General features: G+C 43.7%; 1 protein-coding gene across 2 annotated transcripts in view; it reads right to left on the reverse strand.

Annotated features, from left to right (window-relative positions):
• Gprc5d (G protein-coupled receptor class C group 5 member D) overlaps positions 1-8416 on the reverse strand; it is a 12348-nt gene extending 3932 nt beyond the window's left edge. For both annotated transcript variants that reach the window (XM_031381031.1, XM_031381030.1), the window contains exons 1-2: positions 8313-8416; positions 6028-6965 (exon numbers count right to left, since the gene is read on the reverse strand). In XM_031381031.1, the coding sequence (XP_031236891.1) occupies positions 6028-6922 (895 nt within the window). In that variant the 5' untranslated portion in view covers positions 6923-6965; positions 8313-8416. The remainder of the gene's footprint in view (positions 1-6027; positions 6966-8312) is intronic.
• Between the last annotated feature and the right edge of the window lie 11192 nt (positions 8417-19608).

Raw genomic sequence — 19608 nt, forward strand, 5'->3', positions numbered from 1 at the left:
TTTTTTTTTTTTTTTTTCGAGACAGGGTTTCTTTGTGTAGCCCTGGCTGTCCTGGAACTCACTTTGTAGATCAGGCTGGCCTCGAACTCAGAAATCTACCTGCCTCTGCCTTCCAAGTGCTGGGATTAAAGCGTGCACCACCACTGTCCGGCTATATATCTTTTTAAAAGAAGATTTTTAAAGTTAATTTGTTATGCACTTTCGTGCACACACACACACACACATGGATGCTGGTGTGTGCTGAGGCCGGGGGAGAGCATCAAGTTACAGATGCTTGCATGTCATTTGATGTGGGCATTGGGAACTGAAGCTCAGTCCTCTGCAAGAGCAATTTTGCTCTTAAGAGCTGAGCCATCTCTCCAGCTCCCACCTGTAACTACTTAAAGAGTGGAGTAGTAGTAGTTGTCGTTTTTTATTGTTTTGTTCTGTTTTTAAATAGTGCTGAATTGAACACAGGTTCCCCCTGCATGCTAGTCAAGCACTCGACCACTAAGCCACAGCCTCGACTCTTCTGCCACTTATCGGATTTTTTCATTTACTCTTATTTTGTGTGTTGGGGGAATGCTGTGAGCATGCTGTAGCACAAGGGTGGATGTCAGAGGACGTGGGGTTGGTTTCTTCCATTTACCAAGTAGGTTCTCGGGAATGAACTCAAGGGACCAGGCTTGGTAGCAAGTGTTTTTACCCACTGACCCATCTCGCCAGTCCCCAAATGTATTTTTAAGTTGTACATAGAGGAGAACTATGTAATGTCTATATGTATAGTATATAGTATATAATGTATATGATATAATAGATAACACATATGATATATTAATATAATATCTATTATACAATAGATATTATATATGTAAAATGTTCAAATCTAGGGAAACGTATATATTTCCTTAACTAATTTTTTATGATGAAAAAAATTTAGATTTTTTTCTAGATTAACAACAAATGAGGTAGCACACACTACACCATGCGGTGTAGCAGGAGGCCAGCATTTCTTTCCCCCACCTAAGTCTAAGTTAGAACTCATTCACTGGCCTCCCCCATGTGTCTGTCCACGAGACTCCGAAGCTCCTGGACGCTCCTTTTTATTCCCGACTGCTGACATCAAAGCCTGCCAACCTGGATTAGGTCTGCAAGTCCTACTATGGAAGGAGAGAAACCAACTCCTGAAAGATACACACACACACACACACACACACACACACACACACACACACGCACACACGCACACTCTAGAAATAAATAATATTTAAAACAACAAAATCCAGAGCTATTGAAAAGGACTATGCCCAACAAAAGTTGATCCTTCCAGGGAAGCCCAATGGGTCTGGTGTTTGAGGACTGGCTTTCTTGGGTCTTGCTTACTTTATGTTTACAGAATCATTTTTACTCTGCCCATGCATTGCTTATCTTTGCCCTAATATCTTTGGATATTATCACACTAGGCTCGTGTGTATCCATCCAACCACTGTAAGAAAACTGCTCAGATCCATCTGAAGACAGGCGGGTCTTGCTGTTAGCAAGCTTGAGATGAACAATATTCTACTTAGTCTCCAATGGACAAAGCAGGTGATAACTACAGGGTGAACTGTGTGGGTGAAGAAGAGCTGTAACTGACATTCTACCGTGTTCGTGATCTCTGCAGATCCTCAGTGTGAACATCTGGATTAGTTAAGTGGCTGTTGATTTGGGAGGATTCGCTATGACCGAGGAGCACAGTTCTTCTCAAATCTACTAACTTCAAATAGAAAACAACATAGCCCACCAACCAATCAAATTAAAGAGGCATATATTAAGACACTGCCACCCCAGATACATATAAATGAGTTAATTAAGCACAGACATAATTTATAAATGGCTTCTTCACTCATATTTTACATTTTAATTACTTCATTTATATACACACATTCTTTAGCACTATTCTTGGGTATCTTTGTGATGATGTTCCCAATGCCTTACAATATGTTGAGCTTGGGAAATTTTAATCAAATGTTATGAGAATATGTAGATATGTTTGTGGCTCAAGTGAAGCTGAGTGTCGGCTGTATGAGTGTAGTTCAGGCACGGGGGAGACAGAAGTAGGAGGGCCAGGAATTCAAGGCTAGCCTGAGCTATGTGGGACCCTGCCTCAAACAAAACAAAACAAAACAAAACAAAACAAAAGCCAAACCAAAACAAACAAAAAATAAAAGCAAGTGGCTCTTCATCAATATATGGCCGTGTGTGTATGTGTGTGTGTGTGTTCATGTGTGTGTTCATACACATGTGTATGTGTATGGAGCCCTGAGGTCAATCTTGAGTGTTGTTCCATAGACACCATTCACCATGGTGATTTTTAATGTGTATGGTGTGTTTACATGCACACATACAGGGGTTAGAGGCTGACAGTGAGCACCTTCTACATCATGCCCCACCTGATCCATTGAGGCAGGGATACTCCTTAAACTCAGAATTTCCAATGTAGCTAGTCTATCTAGCCAGCTTGCTCTGGGGATCACTTGTCTGTCTCTGCCTGTTGAAGGCTGGCAAAACAAGGCCGCCATGTCTGCCTGGCATTTCTAGGGATGCTGGGGATCCGAACTATGGTCCTCACAATTCTGGGATGCATGCTCTGTGTGACATCACATCTGGTTTTTTGTTTGTTTGTTTTCATTTTGTTTTAAAAGGTCATCGAACTCAGGTCTTCATGCTTGTACCATAAACACTTCACTGACTGAGCCTTCTATGCAGCTCAATGAATAGCTCTTTAGGAACCCATTTGCAATAGAGATAAATCTTCCCAGCTGTGCTCTGTCCTGTAGCACATGCCAGATTGCTTTTGTATCTAGATATTGTCATGTTCTAGAATTAGGTCCATAAGCTACTTCAGAGCGATTTAAAAGCCTGATCTTTCCAAAGCCTTCTAGGAACTGGATGGAATCTTTAATCCCTCTTGATGATCAGCAAATCCTTTACCATCTCTCATTTTCCCATTTAAAATCGATCCTTCATGCTTTGGTTCAAGTTCATTGTACCCCATTTTTAGTTGGAGATGGGAAACAGCAGGACAACTGCCTCCCATGGAGATGTCTTTATACATGTGAAATTCTCTGCTAATCACCCCTGACTTCCTTTTCTATCTGCTGCATAATTCTGGTTTTATAAGCCCAGCGGTAAATCAAATAACAATGCCATTGATGCCACGGTTGCAAATAGCATGAGTCAGAAGAGTCACGGGGACCAAAGCGTGCCTCATGGACCTAACAAAACGCCATGTTTTAGGATAGCATTGAGACAGACAGCTTGGACTGGCTATGAGAAAGGCGCATAAAACTTAAAGCTACCAACTCAGTTTACTGTCCTAACCTTTCCACACAGGTCTGACGCTAAAACCCTTTAATCATCCCTGTGGTTTTCCACAGAGCCTCCACATGTGCTCCACATGTCTCATTAGTGGAGCCCAGGCCTGTGATGATGTTGGAGATGGACGGCTGCAGAGAACAAGGACGTGGCTCCTCTCTCTAGCCACACATCTGTTTAGACTGTGATTGTTATTTCAACAAACAAGATCTTCAGCCAACGAGATTGCTTTCCAGCTGCTTTCATGGGGTAACACTTGTGATTTCCCAAGGTGCTGGCTCTTGCTAGCAAGTTGTAACCCTACGCCTTCTATCGCACTTAAATTACTCAGTTTTTGTGTTTTGATAAGAGCATCTTTTCCAGGTGACTTAAGTCATGATCTAGTCTCAGACCTGGACTTTCCCTTATCTTGGAGGGCAATATGGAATTTGACAAAACTATACTATTCATTTCTTCCCCACAAATGACTCTGGTAATACCTACTATCTGCAGACGATTTCCTGCTTAAATGAAGTTCGTCTCTTTGTTTCTTCCTTCCTTTCTTCCTTCCTTCCTTTCTTCCTTCCTTCCTTTCTTCCTTCTTTCCTTCTTCCCTCCTTCCCTCCCTCCCTCTTTCTCTCTTCCTTTCTTTTTTCCTTCCTTCCTTCCTTCCTTCCTTCCTTTCTTTCTTTCTTTCTTTCTCCTCTCTTCCTCCTCCTCCTCCTTCCTCTCTCTCTCTCTCACTCTCTCTCTCATTTTCTCTGTTTTTGTTTTTATTTTGACTATCCTTGAACTTGTTTTCCTCCTGGCTTCCAAGTGCTGGGATTAAAGGTATGTACCACCACCACCCAGCTGAGGAACTAAATTTTTCTAATCTTGATTGGATAATTAATAGTTAGTTCTGACCACATTAAGGGTCGAGCACTTCTACAAGCTCTGAGGCTTCCCTCACAACCCTCTGTTCTTGATTCCATCTTATGATATACTTCATGTGGCCTGGAATTCATCTCACAGTAATTCATAGCATAGGCTGGCCCCGGTCTTTAGGCTGGCCTCAATCTTTGCGCTGGCTGTCTTGTTTCAGCCTCTCAAGTGCTGGGCTTAGGAGTTTGTTGTACCACTCCTGGCAACACATGAAATATGTTTGTTTGAGACAGAGGGGTTCCCTCCTTACAACTTTAAACACATGCTAACATTTGGGGGAACTTGGTCAGAAGTGAACTTTGGGATGTTATGTATGATACTACAAGAACTTCTTTGTCTCTGGGATTTTGTTTTTTGGAATTCAACAACAATAGCAGCAGCAGCAGCAGCAGCAACAACAACAACAACAACAACAACAATGAAACCAGCACCTTTCATCCAATCTTCAAGTGGGACCTATGGAAGGAAGTTTAAGGAATGGCAGACTCTGCAATCCCCCACACACCCCAAGGATCTATCTGACAGGAAGCATCCATCCACAGCAATGTCTAATTTTGTAGGAAGGATGTATAGTGTCAATTTCCGACTGTCCATCAACTGAAATGAAAAGAACTAATAGATGCATTTATCTGGACAGGATTTAATTTGAATGTGTAATTAACTATAGATAGCAGCTCAGAAAGTGTACATACTTAAAAAGAAAGCCTATATTAAATGTTTTTGAGCCTGGCAAATATTATGTGTCCTGTATAATATATAAAATAGCATCTTTGTTATACAATAGAGAGAAAATGGGAGAAATCAGTTGTCTATTAAGACACCAAAATTGATGTAAAGCTATGCTGCTGGGCTATGAATAATGTCAGATGTTTCCTAAGAGGAATTAATGAGTTTTGATTCATTCCCAGATAGCTGAAATTAGCCACTATTTCCCCCAGGTTGATGGGGACCAAGCATCTTTGGTACCATGGATAATGTCAACCCCTAACAAAACAGAGACAGGTGTCTTGATTTTATATATGGATAAACATGTGATCTAGAATTATCAAGAACATGTCATGTAAGCACTTGCTTCCTGTCTACTAATGATCACACATCTGAGCTTCTACTTAGAATTCAGATTAAATGGTCTTTCTGGTCGCTGTTTTGTAACAGAACCTTGAAAGTTTTTTCTTTTTTTCTTTTTTTATAAACAGTGAACAATTTGTAAAATAGAAACCCGGAAGTTGTTGAACTCCATAACTCCTGTGAGTGATGATTTTCACAAATGAGTTTTACACTTTATCAGGATAAGTTTAACTTTCAGACGTAAACTTTTAACAGGTCAGTCACCTTTGCCAGGGTCTACTTGGAGCCTGGTAAACAACAGGTCATAAGTTAGCATGACCTGATCCATGCTAACCTGGGGCTAGCTAACTCATTTTATTCTATTTTTTTACTTTATTGATGTTCTTGAGACCTTCATGTAGCTCAAGCTGGTCTCAAACTCTATGAAACCAAGGATGACTTTGAACACCCGATCCTCTTGTGTCGTCCTGTGTGTGTGCTACCTGACTAGCCTAGTTAACTCCTTTTAGAGTGGATGGCTTCCTTGGCCAACCCTCAGCAGCAGTCACCCCTTTTCATTGAAAACCTTCCATTCCTTTTGTCTTGCTCCATTTGGTTCTAGAAGGCTTCATCTCTATACTTGATATGGTTCACCACCAATCTGGCCTTTGCCTTTGCCATCCCTCTAGGTTCTCGCTGCCTATCTAGTTCCCTCCCTCCCCCAAGCCTTCTCCGATGTACCTCTGGTGGCTTCCTGGGTCTCCATCCTGAAGCTGCGTTGGTAGACGGGGACCTGGCAGACGTTTCCTTGTGGAGGGCATTCCTGCCTACAAGATCTGTAGAGGATGCTCAGCTCAGGGATGATGTAGATCAGCAGGAAGACCCAAGCGTTGGTGACCAGGCCAATGCAGATGACAGCATCATCCCAGTGGGGCTGTCGCTGGAGCTGGGGGTTGCCTCTCAGGAGCATGGAGATCCATACCACCCAGATAATAATGGAGACGAGCACAGTGGCAAATATGAGCCTTCCATGCTGTTTCCAGTTCTCACACGGGCCACAGAAGGTGGCCTTGGAGACAAAGAATGTGAGGGCCATCAGGAAGAGGACATAGATCAGGAGACAGACAAAGTCTACATTGAGCTGATACGGTGTCATGTGCTCGAACATCAAGCCTCTGGTCATGATGAGGGTCACGTACTCAATTGCAATGATGGTCTGCAACAGGCTGACGCCGATAGCAATGAACAGAATCGTTGTCCAGCAGAAGGAGACTCGACCCCGGACCAGCTTCACCAGGTTGGAGGCATGAGCCAGGAGGCAGGAGAAGCAGATAGCAAAGAGAACCCCAAAGAGGAAGTAGCGAACAGGGGCAGTTTGTTGGTTGAGTTGGATGATGAAGGCAAAAGCAAGTCCGAAGAGCCCCAGCACAGCCAGCAGGAAGAGGAACTGGGTGGGGAGCACGTTCCATTGGCTGCAGTCCTGCACCTTCCGCATGAGGAACAGAAATGCCAGGAGAAGCAGGATCGTAACCACTATGCCGATCACCGCCAAGGACTCCAGAACAATGCCCCAGGGCCCCTCATTGTCACAGAAGAGGTAAACATCTTCTGTGGACTTCACGCAGTCCTCATACATGGTGACTGAACGGCAGACCTCACGAGAGTGGACGTCTGATCTCCTGTGGAGGAAAGGATGGAGAGAGCTCGTGACTTCAGAGCCACCCACAAGAACGCCTTGTCGGCATTCCAAATGCAGATGCCTGACTTGCGCAGGGGATGGCTATACCGGATAGTCACCTAGACACCGGAGAGTTATGTTTCATTAGTCTCTCAACACTTATCTAAACACCAACCTTACTGGGTGGGATAAAGATCTGATAGCCACAAACAGAGTCTACACAGGTAGGACTGCCGTCATCTCTGTTACTCCCGGGTTTATAACTGCTGTGTAGAGGGTACCAAGGAAAGAAATGAGAAGGCTGACCTAAAACCTTCAAAACTAACTCAGTTCCATACTCTGAAGAGCAGAACCAGAATGGTCTTCACTTGGGGACTCCAGATAATTCGTCTATTTTCATATCAGAAATCCCAAAGGCCATTGGAAGGCTTACAGAATCTTCTTATCTGATGGGTGGGTTTTGAGCTGTATCTGACTCCAGAAAGTCAGTATATCCTGGACTGGATTACCTCAAACACGGGTGCTCTGCTTCAAACAGTCAGGGGACCCAGGGCTCCATCTACCTATGTAGCAGAAGATGGCCTTATCTGGCATCAATGGGAAGGGAGACCCTTGGTCCTATGGGGGCTTGATACCCCAGCGTAGGGGAATGCTAAAGCAGTGAGGTGGGAATGGGGGTGGATGGGTGGGGTAGCACCCTTATAGAGGCAAAGGGGAGGGGGCATGGGATCGGGGGTTTGAAGAGGGGAAACTGGGAAGGGGGACAACATTTGAAATGTAAATAAAAGCTGGGCAGTGGTGGCAGGTTTCTGAGTTCGAGGCCAGCCTGGTCTACTGAGTGAGTTCCAGGACAGCCAGGGTTATACAGAGAAAGCCTGTCTCAAAAAACAAAAACAAAAACAAAAACAAAACAAAAAACAAAAAACAAACAAAAGAAATGTAAATAAATAAAATAACCAATAAAAACATAAAGCAGTTAGGTAAGCTATGTTCCCCAGTAATTTTAATGACTTCTTTCATTTTAATTCAAGTCAATGCAATGCAAAGGGCTATTATTAAACACCTGCCATTTGTTCACTAAAAGAGTATACAAAATGCTACCTAACTTCTAGTAACTTTTACAGATAATTAGCACCAAATTCCCTGACTTTAGCTGAGGTGGCCTAGAAAAATAACCTCATGTTGATTCTAGTAAAAATAAAACAACAGCAAAATAGACAAACACACACTATCCCATTGCATTAGAATCCTCCCAGCCTCAGTCCCCTTTAGCTATTCCAAATGCAGTGGGCAGGAGTGGTCGGTTGTCCCAGCCCTCGGCTGACACCAAGGCCCCGGACTGGCTTACCTCCTCCGAGTCTACTCTGGAAGCCTCTGAGGCTGTGCTGGTGGGGAAGCTGTGGCTGCAAATGAGTAAGGAGGAGACAACTTCAGGTGCTTTAATCTCTCCTCAAATGGGCGGAAGACCTGCAGGACCTCACTCAGGTTCCAGAAGTGTCTATAAAAAGAACCGGAAGGACAGAAAGACACACCTAGTCCAGTTTCAAGGCAACTTTTTAACCCAGATTTCTTTGGTGAGAACAATTATTTTTTTATTTACTCTTGGCCCCAGAGAGGTGTGATTTTAGGGAAATCTACCTCCCTACAGTATATCCCAGTGAGTTTAGGAAGCTATGGGGAGGATGCTTAAGCTCTGTTTTAGTGGCTTCCTCCCACCCCCCCAAACTCTGATTTTAATCCTAAGAGTCTGAAGAGCTTTCACTTAGCAAAGCGCCAGGGCTTTCTCCCAGGCATACAGAAGGGTAATTTTACCTCCCATGGCCTTCAATTAGATGATGGTGGATAAAATTGTGAAGTTAGGGGGAATTTTTTTTCTCTGTTCTTTCCTTGTCTTTGGGCAATTACTCCTGAGGTCCTGGCTGCCCACTGTCAGTGGGTTCTTTCCTGGACCAACCATTCTTAGTATGAATCTCCTGGGGTTCTGGATGTAAACTTTATCTTTATCCTCCCCATCCCCATTAACACACTTGCTGTGGTCTCATTGCATCTGGGCATTAAGAGGTCCAAAGATGAAGGAATTCATAATTCAAGGCCACCAGTTGACTCTGAAAAAAACATACTTCTGTTTTTTTATGCTGACATAGGAAAAGCCTACAAACATGACCCTCCAGTTTCCTTTGTGTCTCTTTCCCCATTCGCAACTTGGAGACCCCACATCAGTGCACCTGGTATGGAATTGAGATGCCTCGTGCCCTGGCTCTACCCTTTCACCCAACTGTATTGCACCAAGGTATCCAGATGGCATTGTTTAGCCAAGTTGATTTTTCCAGAGCCTCAAAAAGAAGCATGCAGAACAGACACCTGCCCAGAACAGACACCTGCCCAGAACAGACACCTGCCCAGTGCCTCTGTCTTGAATGACGCTTTACCTTCATTTCTACCCACATTGTTTCTTCCCTAAGCTCTCTCTCTACCTCTGAGGTCTGAATCATCACATCTCTGAGACTCTTCTTGCCCATCTGGCTCATTCCAGCCTCTGTTGATTCTCTCCTACCAAACCCTACAGTTCCTCAGCACACATTCTATTCAAAATGACAGAAATCCTAACTTCTGGGGCCTAATTTATGAGTTTCTGTGTCAACGAGTATGTAAGGTAGTAAATATATAAGTACACTATAGCTGTCTTCAGACACACCAGAAGACGGTGTCAGATCTCATTACTGATGGTTGTGAGCCACCATGTGGTTGCTGGGATTTGAACTCAGGACCTTTGGAAGATCAGTCAGTGCTCTTAACCATTGAGCCATCTCTTCAGCCCCCGTAAATAATAAATAATAAATATAAATAAATGAATAACAATGAATAAGAAATATGTCAACAAGAGTCAGTGCTTGAGAGGCAGAGGCAGGAGGATCTCTGTGTTTGAAGTCAGCCTGGTCTACTATGTGAGTTCTAGGACAGCAAGACAAGACAGAAAAACCTTGTCTTGAAAAACAAACAAACAAACCAAAAGAAATAGGTCAACTTATCTGTATGAACCTCACTTATCTGCATTTGGTTCCATGTGGAGCGCCTGCTAGGAGCATGCCTTGATGAAGTGGGCAGATTTAACATCTCTGAGACGATTCTCTTTCACAGTCTCTTCCAACATATAGTCTTTGATGGAGACCACCTACCAAGACATCAGACCTGTAGCCAACCCTCGACAGGTTCATGCTGGAATGTTTCTGTCTTCATAACTTAAAAGAGGCCATGCTCTCCGTCGAGAGAAGAACCTTCAAGGAAGGCTCGTTTGCTCGGACCATCACTGTTGCCCTCTAACTGTAAGGCTAAAAACTCATAGGAAGGGAAACGGGGCTCTACAGAGAATGGGACAGACGTCCATGAGAATTCACTCAGCAGCTCTGGGAGAGTGAGATTCTGCTATAGATTTAGGAGATGTTTCTGTTGAATGTTTCCAGGTGAGCTACACTGGTGACCTCTACCTCCCTGCCTTCTTGCAAGTTAGTCATGGTCTTCTCTCTTTGTTGTACGGAGAGGCCTCCTGACCTTGGGGTGGCTTGAGGCAGGTAAACTAATGGGTTAATGACCACAAAGCCCTTTGAGCACCTTAGATAAAAGGAGCTGGCCTAAGTATTAATTATCGTTGTTTAAAAATCTGTGGCGATAGAACAAGGGCCCGCCCATCTGTTGTAGGGCCTGGAGGAGATGAGGGCCCATTTTGCCGACACACATCCAGATTACTCATGCCTTTGTTTCTTTTGGCTTCTATGTGTTAATAGCATCAGAACAGACAGCTGAGATATGGCTTTGATGAATCAAAATACATCGATTACAGCCAGTCCATTAAAAATAGAGATAAAACAGTCAAGAGGCCAAGCACCTTCTGCCAGAAACAGCCATCTCCCAGAACAGACCTGAGAGGGAATGTGAGTGCTCACCTGGTCTTACCCCTCATTAACAGCGAGGGAGCCACCACTGTAACAGAAGAGCTGGATAATAAGGAAGCAGAGGTCTAGACAGAGGAAGGCAGAGACCCACGGCATGGGCTGTGAGAGAAGACAGCCAGGGTGTGTGAACTAACCCTCCTGAAAAGGAGCTGTGTGGCAGATTCTGACTGACTGATTTAGAACTTCAGGACTGTGGAGAGATTGGAATGTTGCAGGTCCAGAGGTCAATTACCTTATCTTGGGCTGGTTCTAGCCTTAAGGAACAGCCATTCCTTGCCTACCTATGTGTCAAAAGCTAACATGTTGTAACTAATAGATAAAAATCTTTTGGAATCTCTTAGCTTGCTAGACCGCTAGCTTCCACCAACCAACTGCCACCACCCAAAAGCTCATCTTGGGCCTGTAGAAAAGCTTTTCCTTTTCTCCATACCTACAGATGAATTTAAAACTTGTCTTGATTTGTGGCCTTCTTTGTCTTATAAAACTATAAAAACAACATGCAACTGCTTCCACACTGGGACGGGGAATTTGGGTTAACCCAAATCTGTGTTCCTGGATCATGAGCACTCAGAATGGCTCCTGAGTAAACCATCTCTTATTGCCTTAAGATGAGAGCTGTGCTTTTCATTTGGGCACTCCCAGTCATGTTCCTGTTGAAGTCTTAGGTTGAGTTTTCTGATGTGTCCCATCTCTTGGGACAGGTCCTTAGAAAGACCATTTTTATTGTTGTCTTGTTTGTTTGTTTTTGTTTTTCCCAAGACAGGGTTTCTCTGTGTAGCTCTGGCTGTCCTGGAACTCCCTCTGTACACTGGCATCAAACTCAAGAGATCCAACTGCCTCTGCCTCCCAAGTGCTAGGATTAAAAGCATGTACCACCACTGCCTAGCTAAGACTCAAGTCTTTAAATAGGACTTGTGGATCGTGACTAGAAGAAAGAAAAAAGAACCAGAGTGTGAGAATGAACCACAAGTGCCTAGTCCCACTGATACTATGATTGGTCACGCAAGGAGAGGTGTGACAGGGACAGATTGGCCAAGAAAGTAGTTTGTTCTTTAGTTTGTTGACATCCACAAGGTACAACTGGTGCATTAAAAATAAATGAAAAGCCCCTACTCTCAGCCCCCAGTGCTTGGCATTTATTTGATGCTCTGTGGTCGCCAACTGAAATTCTTAAGAATGCCTTTGTCTTTGGATTTGTGTTTGGCCAATGGTGGGGGCATGGTGCGTGTGTGTGTTTCTTTAAGTCATTATTTAAGCATGACCCAGCTTCCCACAGTCTCCTTCATAGACAGGTTCTTGAGAACCTAGTCAATTCACTGCTAGCACCCTGGGTCAGCTAGCTTCCCCAGTTCTACAGCTGAGCCTCAGTTGGGCCACGGGTCTGCATGGGTTAGATGTGATGATTTTGAAAGGGGTGGCTATGGCGCTCTTAGAAAGGGATGTTAACATCTGCTTCTATGCATTTCACACTGGGTCCCAGGAATTATGGAGTTGTCCCTAGGTATCTCATTCTGATATTTTCATATATTATATTAGTCTATATCAAATTCTATTAGTGTATGCTTACTGTACAGTTTCCTTGTACACACTGAAGTTGTGAAGGACCACAGTGACTAGTCTGAACTAATAAACTGTTAAAAATCAACAGAGTCTCACTCATTTATGAATGTCACAGTATTTTAATAGAATGTCACATTTCTATTTTATTTTCACAGCAGGGATCTTGCTTTGTAGTCAGAGGGTCCCTTCACTCTGGATCCTCCTGCCTCAGCCTCCAAAGTGCTAAGATTACAAGTACAGGCCACAGTTCCCAGCACCTACGTGGCAGCTGGGAGGCTTGGCTGTGTGTAACTGCAGTTCTGGGAGATGTATTGCCAGCTTCTGGCCTCCAGGGCTCTGTACATAGGTGTGGCATGTACATATTTAGGCAAACACTCATACAACTAAAATAAAAATAAATAAAACCTCCACAAAATTTAAAAAGAGGCTTGCTACTTTCCCGAAGACCCAAGTACAGTTCCCAGCATCCATACCGGATGGCTCACAACTTCCTGTAACTCTAGCCTTTTCTGGCCTTGGGGGCTGAGCATACATGAGGAATACATTTTTCTAGATATATTTAAAAATCTTACAAAAGGGGTAGACAGTTATTCTAATGTCTTCTCTTTGGCTTGTGACTATTACAGTCTTTCAGTAACTTCATCATAATGAGTTTTTTTTTTTTTGTAAAAAGAATTCCTTTATTATTTATTTATTTGTATGTGTGTGTGTGTGTGTGTTCTCAGAAGCCAGGAGAGGGCAGTAGATTTTCTGGAGCTGTAGTTGTAGGTGTTTGTGAGCTGCCTGACATGTGTGTTAGGATCCAAACTCCAGTCCTGTGCAGGAGCAGCAACACTTGTAAAAGCTGAGCCACGTCTCCAGCACTGACCCCCTGGTTGCTTTATTATCAGAAGAGAGAGAATAATATGAAAAATGTTCAGGTCTGCTCGCATTCAACTGCTACATCCAGGAGGAAGAGGCTGACCCTACTGAGTAAAACATTGACTCGTAAAAATTTAATTTTGCTTAAGTTACAGTCTGAAAGGGGGAATGTTGATGTAGGACTTAATAGCAGAGGTTATTTAAATGTAATGTTAAGAACTGTGCAGGGCTTAACAAAAATGACAGATAATATTAGTTATAATAAAATTCATATAAAAGGAAGCTTAAAACCTTCAAAATAAGAAAACGCTCTGTGGCAGAGGCGTGATATCTCACCAATAAATATTCCATTTATTTCCAAAGGAAGCATATCCAGATTTATTACTAATTTCTATGCTGTCAACTTCTATTAATGTAAATGTCTTATAGAGATCTGCCAGGCGGTATTCTAGGGTTACACGGCTGGTGGGTTTTCTTCATCTCTTATGTATAAAGTGGTACATAGGGCTTTTGATGATAAAGTGATAAATCTGCTGATAAATTAAGTAATCAGTCATCAAGTTTGTATTGTTTTTGATCTGAATGAAGCAATGATCTCTTTACACTTAGCCTGGTGTGCAGCTCGAAGCCAAAAGTCAACAAGTACGGAGGTTGCAGTTTTACCCGGACTCTTAGACCAGACATAAATGACAAGAACAATCTTTATAACTTATTGTTTTGTTTAAATGTGTTTCATTCACATCACTATCACCTAGTGATAACCTCCTAGTTTAAAAAGTTCATTAGAGACTGTATATTTGAAGTAAAACACACACACACACACACACACACACACACACACACACACATACACACACACACAAAAGAACTGCAACAATGAACAAGAAGTAAGATTAGGATATATGGCAGTTTTAATGATGACTGACAGCTGTTGTTAATTCATAATTAGGCTCTGATGCTAAGACAGATTTTACTGATGTATTAGAATCAGGTGAAGCACCAGTACACAAAATGTGCAGAAACCTTTTGTTCGGATGTTGGAGCCAGCCATTTCTTCTCATCACACAGTCCAATTTCTGCTTTTCACAAGAGAAAACAATAAGGCCCAGAGTGACACCCGTACCACACAAACTCAGAATGAAGAGTGAATGTTTTGCTAGAGAGATGGCTCAGTAGTTAAGAGTGCATACTGATCTTACAGGAGACTGGAGCTCAGTTCTGAGAGCACACAGCAAGCAATTCTCAGTCTCCTATAGTGCCTTATCCTGGCCTCTGTGGGCCCCTGAGACTTGTACACATAAACATGCATATGAGCGCATGCACATACACTCTCTCTCTCTCTCTCTCTCTCTCTCTCTCTCTCTCTCTCACACACACACACACACACACACACACACACACACACACACACTACCTCAGCAGGGCATGGTGGCTCACATTGTAATCTCGGCATTTAGGAGGCAGAGGAATTGCTTTGAGTTCAAGGCCAGCCTGGGCAACACAATGGATTTCAGGCTAGCCTCCCTGTCTCAAAAACCCCTTTGTTTGGATGTTGATGCTGGAGCGGCCATATCTTCTCTCATTTCTGCTCTTCACAAGAGAAAAACGAAACCAAACCTATCAACTAACTAAATAAAACACCCAAAGACACACAAAGCAAAACTATTTTACTTGGCAAACATGGCATTTGGATAATAATACACATTTAGATGGTATTTGTAAAAAACTGCAGAACAGACAATGATATATTTTAGTATGCCAAATACATTTAAGGATTTCAGAAGACAGGACAGTTTTCAAGATGGCCCTAGTTATCTGACAGTCTTCCTGCTAAGAGGAGGAGTCTAGTTGCCCTCTTACATCTAGGTGGGCAGTAAGGACTCGCCCATAGTCAGTAAATACAGTGGGAAGGATTCGCCCATAGTCAGTAAATACAGTGGGGAATGGTAAAGCCTAAACCCCAGACAAGGTGGAAGATTTGCAGCATCTGTATAGCGTCTTGGATTACTTGGTCACCAAATGCTCTCTCCTGGGATACAGCTGCCACACACACAAAGGTCCACATGTAGGTTCCCTGGTCAACAGTGCCAGCTGAGCCCAGCCTGCCATCGGCCATCAGCAAAGCCAAGCCTCCTGGGAAGTGATGGTCTTGCTCCCTCCGTCCAGCTGAATCTCCGAGCTGAGTTCACGTCCATGTCAAGAGGAGGGAATTCCCTGCTTAGCCATCATCTTAACTTTCATGTCTACAGAGTTCTAAAACAGCTTTGCCGAAGTCAAAGGCTTTTATCTCCATGGAAACAGATGGACCCAGAGGCACCAGCGTTTCCCGAAAGGGCGTATGCTCTGAAGTGTTAGAAATGTCCTCGTAAACATTAAGATTATAGCTTCTGTGTCTCCCTCCAACGGTTGCAACACATAGAATGGGACAGAGAGTCGATGTGAATGAAATAATTACACACATTGTTGTAACTTATTTTTCTTTCAGGATCTCAGCGGTTGATTTTTTTCAGAAGAAACAAGAACATCTGAATCAAATGTCCGTTTCAGAGTTCCAAGTGAATAATTGAATTAAACTTGGTGAATAGGAAGTGGCTTTACTGAATTCTTCTAATGAAGTATGTTTACATTAATATCAATAAAAAACATCTAGGATTACAATCAGCACTAGCACATCCTGCAGCTGGCAAACACAAGAGTCTACTAGGATGGAGTTTTGGATTTTCAACTTTGGTTGGACTTTTAAAGACTGAACAATGTCACAGCAGAGCATCTGGCCTTGTCTTCAGGTATCCCGCTGAGATAATAAGTTTTCAGTCAGGGCAGGATATCTGTCCCTTTATACAGTTTGTGGCTAAACTCCCACTTTATGTTAGAGCTGCAAGTCACTTAAGGATAAGAAGTGCATTGTTTGGCAAATTTATCATTGCTTGATAAGTTTGCTTAATAAATTTGATAAACCTTCACAAATTTGATAAATCTCGAAGGGGGATCCTTTGCTATCAACTTGACTGAGTTCGAAATTCCTGGGAGACACCTCTGATGTTTTTGAGGGCATTTCCAGGGAGGTCTAGCCAAGTAGCGAAGACACACCTTGAACGTGGCTGGCGCCATCCCACCGGCTGAGGTTCTGGGCTGAGCATGATGGGAGAAAGCAAGCGGGGCACAGGTGTTCACCTCTCTTTGCTTCCCAACCTTAGGTGCCATGTGACAGCTGCCTCACGTTCCAGCCACCATGCCTGCACACCATGATGGACTCTGCTCTCAATCTGTGACATAAGCCCCTCCTCCCATAAGTTGCATCTGTGTGTGAAGCAGTGTGATGGAATTCTCAGTCAAAACTTCTGGATGGACAAGGGCGCTCCTTCCAGGGAGATTACTCAGTAACAGAGTACAGTAGGGAGCAGCAGCGGACATCACCAAATCTGGCACTCGGCAGAAATGCCTGGGGAATCTGCTAGCATATCGCTGAGACTGCCAGGCCAGAGACCTGGTCACAGCAGAGTTTCGCCACCAACACACACCCCGCCCCCACTGTAGGCATTTTTGTAATACAGGACAAACAGTAGTAATCTCAGTTAGAAGGAATTTAGAAGGGCTGTCCTCTGAGAGGCTCCACCCAGCAGCTGACTGAGACAGATGCAGATACTCACAGCCAAGCATTGGATGGAGGTCAGGGACCCCTATGGGAAGGAAGAGTTAGGGGAAGGCTTGAAGGAGCTGAAGAGGATGGCAACCCCATAGGACGACCAACAGTGTCAACAAACCTGGCCCCCTGGGAGATCCCAGAGACTAAGCCACCAACCAAAGAGCATATATATACATGGGGCACATATGTAGCAGAGGGCTGTTTTGTCTGGCCTCAGGGGGAGAGCAGGTGCCTAATCCTGTAGAGACTTGATGCCCCAGAGGGCGGTGTGCAGGGATAACACCCTCAGAGATGAAATGGGGGACGACAGGGGTAGAACTCCAAGAGTGAGCGACATTTGGATGTAAGTAAAATATTTAATTTTTTGAAAAGGAATGACTTACATTCTATTGCTCTCAAGGATGCTGTCCTTTTACTATTAAGAGGTTTTGATGTGTTTTGTTCCTTGTTACAGTTCCAGGGGACAACTTGATCCAGAGCAAGGATTTTGGAGGATACTTGACATAAATATATTTGAGTCTGAAGCAGGTGAGGGAGACTGCAGTTCCAGGGCCAGCTTCTTGTGACTCAAAAACCTCAGGACCATTGATCAATGTCATGCACATCCCTCTTGCTGGGGATGGAAGAAAGAAAATGGGGTCCCCATACCCAAAACCTACTCCACCAGGAGCCTCTCATGCCTCAGGTGACAGGAAAGCCACACTTACAACTGATGACATAATCAGTCTTAAGAGTCCAGCCAAGCATGGTGCTTGGCATATAGTCCCAGCTATGACAGGAGGATTGCTTGACTCCAGGAGTTCAAGACCAACCTGGACAACATAGTGGGACCCTACTAAAAACAAACAAACAAACAAACACACAAACAAAACCTTTGGGGCTGGAATGGTGGCTCAGCAGGCTAAGGTGCTTGCTGCCAACTCTGATGACTCACTCTCTCTCCCACCCTCCCTCCATCCCTCCCCCCTCCCTCTCCCTCTCTCTCTTTCTCTCCTCTCCTTCCTTCTCTCTGTGTGTCTGTCTGTCTCTCTCAATAAACAAACAAATAAATAATGTTAAATTAAAAGCGTCTTAGCCTCCCTGATGTCATTCTTTCCTTTCTTTATTTTTTATTTATTTTTTATTTTATTTATTTATTTATTTATTTTTGGTTTTTCGAGACAGGGTTTCTCTGTATAGCTCTGGCTGTCCTGGAACTCACTCTGTAGACCAGGCTGGCCTCGAACTCAGAAATCCACCTGCCTCTGCCTCCCAAGTGCTGGGATTAAAGGCATGTGCCACCACCGCCCGGCAATTCTTTCCTTTCATATACGATATTTAGTCCATCAGGAAATCCTGTTGTGTCAATCTTCAAACTATAAATATACTCTGGTCACTTTCACTGCTTCAAGTGACAAACACCTCTTATTTGTTTTGCTGTCAAGGAGCCCAGCTGGTCCCTGGCTCATGCTCCTGTGTCCCTAGATCCCAGCTCATACCTGTTATAGTTGGTCCTGATTCGGCCGCAGAGGAGACCCTGAGTTGTCTTGTATCATTTCATCCTGTGCTTGAATCCTGGAACAGATCTATATCCATCTCGATAGAAGGATACTCAAATGCTGTACAGCAGCCCCAGTCCTTACTCAACCCCTTCTTGGTCTTTGCATGACCTCTAGCCCATGTGCCCCTCTGCTCCCTGTGGAACTGCTCCCAGCCCTTAGTCACAAAGGTCCATCTGACTCTGGAGCCTTTGCACCGGATGTTTCCTCAGTGTTTAGTTTATTCCCACCTGTCCATCTGTCCAGTTGGATTGCTACTATCCAGTGTTCTTTTCTACGAGGTCTGACCTGACCTCGCTAGTGAGACTGACACACCACCCTCTTCACAAACTCTAAAGCCACGTGTGTGCTCGCTTCCTCTGCTCTACTTTTAAATTTTGCTAGGACACATTACTTCCAAAAATATAATGTGATACACCACATGCAGGTTTCCTCTGCACCTGCTGTGCAAGGGTTTGTTTTTGTTGTTGTTGTTGTTGTTGTTCTTTCTTTCTTTGTTGATATACCTAATTGCCTGGAGCTGTGTTTGGTGCATTGGAGGAACTGAGTAAAAGTTAGTGAAATAAAGCAATGTTGAGGAAAAATTCAGACTGTTTTAGGTCAAACAATAGAATCAAACTAAACAAACAAACAAATAAACAAATTGTGATGGTTTGTATATACTTGGCCCAGGGAGTGGCACTATTAGGAGATGTGGCCTTGGAGTGGGTGTGGTGTCACTGTGGATGTGAGCTTTAAGACTCTTGTCCTAGCTGCCTGGAAGCCAGCCTTCACTTTGCTGTCTTCAGATAAAGACATAAATCTCTCAGCTCCTCCTACACCATGCTGCCGTGTTCCTGCCTTGATGATAATGGACTGAACCTCTGAACCTGTAAGCCAGCCCCAATTAAATGTCGTCCTTAATAAGAGTTGCCTTGGTCATGGTGTCTGTTCACAGCAGTAAAACCCTAACTAAGACACAAACAAACAAACAATGACCCCCCAAAACCCAACAAAACAAAACATAAAAAGCCACACCAAAAGCTGGTACAGACTAAAGTACAGCCAGACAGTGAGTGGGGAAGCATATCGGCAAGGCATTGGCCAGTT

This window comes from Mastomys coucha, unplaced genomic scaffold (genome assembly GCF_008632895.1).
Source record: "Mastomys coucha isolate ucsf_1 unplaced genomic scaffold, UCSF_Mcou_1 pScaffold20, whole genome shotgun sequence".
In the NCBI taxonomy this organism is placed as follows: Eukaryota; Metazoa; Chordata; class Mammalia; order Rodentia; family Muridae; genus Mastomys; species Mastomys coucha.